Source organism: Pinus tabuliformis, chromosome 2_2 (genome assembly GCF_031772625.1).
Source record: "Pinus tabuliformis cultivar Carrire ecotype Pingquan chromosome 2_2, CPIR1, whole genome shotgun sequence".
NCBI lineage: Eukaryota > Viridiplantae > Streptophyta > Pinopsida > Pinales > Pinaceae > Pinus > Pinus tabuliformis.
In genome coordinates, this window is record NC_142300.1 from 622,975,100 (window position 1) to 622,981,996 (window position 6,897).

At 34.3% G+C, this 6,897-nt stretch overlaps 1 protein-coding gene across 1 annotated transcript; it reads right to left on the reverse strand.

The window, feature by feature from the left end:
- Window positions 1-382: 382 nt before the first annotated feature.
- On the reverse strand, window positions 383-3,675 carry LOC149194189 (uncharacterized). The gene has a single exon (XM_089405058.1). The coding sequence runs from the start codon at window positions 3,668-3,670 to the stop codon at window positions 428-430; it is 3,243 nt and encodes a 1,080-aa protein (XP_089261184.1). The 5' UTR covers window positions 3,671-3,675; the 3' UTR covers window positions 383-427.
- Between the last annotated feature and the right edge of the window lie 3,222 nt (window positions 3,676-6,897).

Consider the following 6,897-nt stretch of genomic DNA (forward strand, 5'->3'; position numbering starts at 1 on the left):
TGAAAATTAATAAAATGTTATTATAATAGTAATGGCTGTATGAATGTTTTTTTTTAATAATTATTTTATTATCATGTTTATTAAATATTATTATGATAGTGGCTTTATTATGAAAATTGAAAATTTTTGTGGAAATTAAAAAATTATTGTGTTGTTATTTGTAGTTATTAACTCTTTAAACAATTCAGAGTAACAAAATATATTCTTTTTTATTATTTTAGATATCTTATAAATTATTTTATTTATAATATATTGACTATTTTTAAAGATTTAAATTATTTTATTTATAAATATATTGACTATTTTGAAAGATTCAAATAGTAAAGAAAGTATCTTTATTTTGAAAGAGTCCGATACAAACTATACAAACTATAGCATCTTTATTTCAAAACATTGAAATACAAACCAAAACATCTTTACATTCTTTTTATGTAGGGAATCGATATTCTCCATAGAAAGCTTGTGATCTATTGGGGGGTAAACCCAACACCCAATGCCTAGCTCTTTCCCACAATATGAACATAGCAACCACTCCTCCAAATCCAATCCCAACTCCCATAGCTAATGCTAATAATGACATTTTTTCATCCAAATGATTTATCCATCCCACTTTGATATGATTACTCTTACCGCTATTTCCTTCTCCCATGGGTGCTTTCTTTACATTGCAAGAATTTAAAGGACACCCTTGTAAACACTTATTCTTTTGAAATGATGCTACATTGAAAGTAGAAAATTGTGTTCCTGTTGGGATTAAGCCACATAGGCTATTATAGGAAACATCAAAAATTGCCAACATTGACAATTTAGAGAGCTCTTGAGGAATCTTTCCTGTCAACTTGTTTTTGGACAAGTCCAACTCCTCCAAAGTAGATATGTTACTAAGTGATGCAGGAATTTGTCCTTCCAATTGGTTCCCTGATAAATTCAACAATCTCAAGCTACATAGATTCCCTATGCTTGCAGGGATTCCTCCTGTAAAATTATTGCTTGACATGTCAATTATTGTATTTGTAGCAAGCACATATGTGAGAGTATATTCAACTCTTTTAATGATAATGGAAAATGGCACTTGAATCTCATCTTTAGTGCTTGAAGATGTGACATTGATTGTAAATCCCTTGAGTCTCTCAAGATGAAAGGGTATTTCTCCATTGAATTTGTTGTTGGATAAATCCAACACTTGTAGGTTGGTGAGATTTGTGATTGATTTAGGAATACCACCATGGAAATTATTATAACTGATACTTAGCACTTGTAAGTTTCCAAAATTTCCAATGTGTTGAGGCAGCTCACCCTCTAATTGATTTTTCCTTAAATCCAACAATTCACACATGGCCAAAGACATTGGAAAAGTTCCTGAAAAATTGTTAGAGTGAGCTGAAAAATACTGTAAAGAATTTGGAAAGTTTATAGTAGCCAAAACTCCACTAAATGAATTTTTTGATATATCTATAAGGGAAAGAGATTTGAGCTTTTTTATAGTTCTAGGAATGCTCCCACGCATATTATTATTGGAAATATCTATGGTAATTAAAACTTTGAGATTTCCTACGGCTTTAGGAATGTTCCCAGTGAAGTTGTTTTGTGATAAAGTCAAATATTCTAGTGAAGCCAATCCACTAATATGAGAAGGGACAACGCCCGACATATTATTCCTACTCAAATCTAGGTATTGAAGAAATTTTAAGCGACCTATGCTATCTGGAATATGTCCAGTTAAGTTGTTTGAAAATAAGAACAATGATCCAAGGGATTGGAGCTTTCCTATTTCATGAGGAATTGTACCCGTGATCTGGTTGGTACTGAGGGTAAGAGTTTGAAGCTTCTTCAATCTTGTAATGCTTTCAGGTATGGGCCCTGTGAGCCTATTATACCGAAGATCTAGAAGAGATAGATTACTGCAATTTCCTATTTCATGAGGAATTGTACCCGTGATCTGGTTGGTACTGAGGGTAAGAGTTTGAAGCTTCTTCAATCTTGTAATGCTTTCAGGTATGGGCCCTGTGAGCCTATTATACTGAAGATCTAGAAGAGATAGATTACTGCAATTTCCTATTTCGGAAGGGATAGAGCCTGAAATATTGCCACGAGCACACTTAGGATAGATACCTATCAGAGTAGTTGCATCACATAGGCCCACGATTGAAAGGAGCCAAAGCTCCCTCAAATTACCCAACTCGGGTGGTACACTGCCGGACAATCGATTGTTCCCCAAAGATAAAGACCCGAGGGACAAGCAGTTTCCCAGTGCCGGAGGAATAATGCTCTCCAATTTGTTAGAACTTAAATCCAGCTTCTCGAGTTTGTGCAGCAACCCCAATTCCGCTGGAATTATTCCACTGATGTTGTTAACTGAAAAATCCAAGGTCTGTAGCTGCTGTAGAAACCCCAATTCCGCTGGAATTATTCCACTGATGTTGTTGCTTGAAAGGTCCATGTACAATAGCCGGGTACAATTGCGGAGCGCTGGAATTCTTCCGCTCAAGTTGTTCGAACTGAAGTCGATGTGCAATAGCTGGGTGTAATTGGCCAGAGATGGAATTCCCCCAATTAATCCGTTTTCCCTGAAGTCGATGTACGACAGCCGATTAGGATTGCCTAGAGTCGGAGGGATGTGACCACTTAACTGGTTCCAGGATAAGTCAAGAACAGATAGACTTCTCATCAAACCCCAAACGGAAGCGGAAGGGATTGAACCATTGAAAGAGTTTCCATGGAGCCACAACTCTTGAAGCGATGTGCAGTTGCTCAGAGAAGTTGGAATACTTCCGCTCAACCAATCGTTATGAAAGTCGAGATATTCCAAGTTGACTAGACGACCGAACTCTGATGGCATCGTCGCATTCAACCTGTTATATGAAAGGTCGATCCATCGAAGGGCTGTGCAATTAGACAATGAAGCTGGAATACTTCCATAAAGACCACAGTCGGACAAGCTGAGATGTTCCAAGTGGACAAGACGACCAAACTCAGATGGCATCTTCCCTGTCAACATGTGGTCATTTGAAAGGTCGATCCATCGAAGGGCTGTGCAATTAGACAATGAAGGTGGAATAAATCCTTCAAGCATCTGAGTAAAGCTGAGGTTAAGTAATCTCAGGGCTTTAAGCTGCCCGAGTTCAGGTGGAATCACTCCTGTGAAATTATTGCCACAAAGATTCAACGTCTGTAAGGAAGAAAGGCTGCCAAGAGAGGGGGAGAGGGTACCTCCCAGTTGGTATTTAGGATCCCCCGAATACAAATCAGGATCACCCCCATCAACGTTTATTATGGGAACAGGAAGTATTATGGCAATAACTGTTCTAGAGTGTTGAGTGCAGCGAATACCATACCAGTTGGAGCATAGCTGCTTTGAATTCTGAACTGTCCAGTTGCGCAGCTTCCCCGCTGGGTCGCTTTTGATATGCTTTTTAAAAGAGAGAAGAGCGTCCAAGTCCCTTTCATGGTGACCTTCCTCCAGCGCACTACCCTCGTCCTCCAATGGGTTCCAGCTTGAATGATCAGCAGCAGCAATAAGAGAGGCTGCGAATATAAGAGAGAGCATGATGATGTTGCAGAGAGCAAGTGTTTTATGATCCATTTCTGCGCTCTTAATTGAAACGCAAACGTCCCTCACAGTTGTTATGATGTTTGGTAACACAAAGATAGATATATATAGAGAATACATGGAGAGAGGACTTAGGGGAATGTGCGTATTGAGCGGGAGGTAATATTATTTTTAAATATAATATTGAAAAACATGAATAATAATTCCCTAAATTAATTTATTGAGCGGGAGGTATTGACAATCCCAGGTCGTCGTAAAGGCAATTAATTTATTTATGGAAATCCGTTGGTGGTGTCACTTCAATTGCGAGAAACTCGTATAAAGTCGTTTGTCGTTTGTGGTGGGCGAGGGCCGCGGCAATAACATGGAAAAAGGCATTAACAGCTAAAAAGAAATTCACATGGAAAAAGGCCGTATCGAGCGTCACTTCAATTGCGAGAAACTCGTATAAAGTCGTTTGTCGTTTGTGGTGGAAAAGGACATTATTAACAGCTAAAAGGAAATTGCGAGAAACTCGTATAAAGTCGTTTGTCGTTTGTGGTGGAAAAGGGCATTAACAGCTAAAAGGAAATTCCCGTATCGAGCGGGATATTAACAGCTAAAATGAAAGAAGTCACCAAAGACCCGAAAATTGTGCTATTGCATTAAGGCGAGGGCCGTATCGAGCGGGATATACGGGCAACTTGAAAATGAAAGGAGTCACCAAAGGCGGATGGCCTATGCTTCCGTGAATGCATGTCAATTCAGTCCTATGCTTTGTTGCGGTCTTTGCGGAGCAATAATTCCATAAAAGACCCGAAAATTGTGCACTCAGGAAAGTAAATTAAACAATTTTTTATTGTTTTTGGTTTAATAGTTTATTCACTTCATATAAAGGCGTTTGTGTTTGTGGCAATAAACATGGAAAAGGCTCTCCCGGATCAATTTATTTAATTGGCGTCTCCTCATTATTTAACTTCAAACAACGATAATATTTATATTGAAACTACCATTACCATTAAAGTGTGCATTTCTATTGCATAGTAAAGTGTTTTATTATTTATTAAAAAATAATAATATTCTTCTTCTAATAAATAATTATATAGGGTTGAATGTGTGTTACTAATTTTAATATTTATTAAAAAAATTATATCTTATCATATATAATAATATTTTCAGTTTCATATTAATAGTTTTATTTTTAAATTTTTTAAAATTTACTAATTGTTGTTGTTTATGTCAAATAATTATAATGTGTATGTAAGTCATTTATTTTTTTAATCTTATAGTTTATTAACAAAATCTTTGGTATTAATGATTATGATAATGATTATATCTATTGAAATTATAATTAATTTATGGCATTAAAAAATGGTATGAGATTATTTAGTTTTGATTTTAGACTTTTGCCATTCATATTGATTTTGATAAATTTTTTAGGATTAATTTTATTTTGTATTAAAATAAATATTAAAAGAAGAGTTACAAAATTACTATTTTTGATGATTTGAGAGGTTAAGAAAGTTGTAACAAATATTTTGAAATTGAATTTTAATTTGGATATATGTGAGGCACTTTAGGGAAAGTTCATTTCACTTTCAACCCTCTTAGTGTCACAAAGATGAGATATTCTTGCATCCCACAATGTTTAGAGAGTTGTCCAATGTCAAATTTCACTATGAAACTGGTAGAAGTTGGTTCTTGTTTTAGCAATGTTGATTTTCTTCTTTGTGCTATTTAGAATTAAAAGATATTTTTGATTTTCTAAATTAAGGATGACCACTTCTTTGTAGTATGTTAGCTTCCTTTCATTTTCTAAATCTATATTACACCACAAAATCTATTTCAATTTAGATGTAATAATACTTTTAATATTATCTATATCCAACAAAATGACATTTTCCTCTATTCCCCAATTCCTTAACTAAGACTTGACATCTTGATGTCATCCTTACTTCTCTATTCCCCAATTCCTTAACTAAGACTGACATCTTGATGTTATCCTTACTTCTCTATTCCCCAATTCCTTAACTAAGACTTGACATCTTGATGTCATCCTTACTTGAGCCACTCGTGATTATGGCTAAAGTTAAACATAATGTGTATTCTACTCTCTTTCACACCTCCATTTTCTCATTGTCTAAGAGATTTACCTCTAGCAACATGTTAATGAACACACTTTTTATTAAAATTCATATATCCTTATGCAAAAGCTTATAATGAATATTAAACAATAAATTACGAGAAGTATGGAAAAATCATTAATTCAAATAATTTTTTTAATTAAAAATAAATGCCACCCATGAAAAATTCATAATTATATTTTTTTTTAATGGAACATTTGTTGATAGCTATATAATATATTACATAATAACATCATACTACTAGCAATTGCACCGAGAGGTGCAAAGGAATGCAAATAGGAGGAGTTGGGGGATGTGGAAGGAAATAATCAAGCAAAATTTAAGGACAATGAAATACAATTGAAATGGACATTGAAATACAATTCAAATTTGAATACTAAGGTACTACCAAAATACCTCATTCAGTGGAATATTTTACCATTGGGGTATGTTACATGGGTGGGCCCTAAAACAAAACAACATCAAGTGCTACTATTGTTATGGAGCAAGGAAGTTTGAGAAGGTGTAACTGTTGGGATTTCCAAATATAACCTTCTTCAGTGTTTATTATTGGCATTTTGAAGTTTGTGTGGGTTATTAGAATTTTTAATAGTTATTTATAATTTCTTTTAGTTACTAATTTTATGCTAAGATAAAATTTATTACAGTTAATTATACTTTTCTATTAGTCAAACAGAGTTATATGTCAAGTATAGTTATGCAACACACAAAAGCAAAAGAAACTAAGGTGGGAACATAAGCATACAAAAAGTTGTTACATCTCATAGTGGGGATCCTTCTTAAGGAATGTATTATTGTAGATAGTCTCTGAGATACTGTTCTTGACGAAGGGAAACATTCATAGAGAAATTCGATTTGAGTTGAGTAGGTATCCATACATCCTTAATAAAGTATTTGGTCAAATGTGTCATTTTCGATTATTTAGGTGTTGTTCTAGTGTTGCACATTTTCTTCTATTGGTACTCAATTTTCTATTAGATGTAATCATGTACTATTTATTATTGGTAGAATTTCTTTTGTTGTTACTGAGCTTAGCATGGTTAGTGTTATATTTATTATTGTTGTAGCTGAAATTTTCCTCCTATTGGCTATTTATATTACCCTATTAGTTTCACAAATCATTAGTTTCCAAGTTCCAGGTTTCTGTTGAAAGTCTCAGGAAAGCTATTTTTAAATATATAATGTATGAGTCATCATATCAATAAAGGTTCTATTTTGATGATT

Excerpts from the sequence above, each read along its gene's own strand:
- LOC149194189 (XM_089405058.1), bottom strand. The coding sequence starts at position 3,670 with ATGTATTCTCTATATATATCTATCTTTGTGTTACCAAACATCATAACA.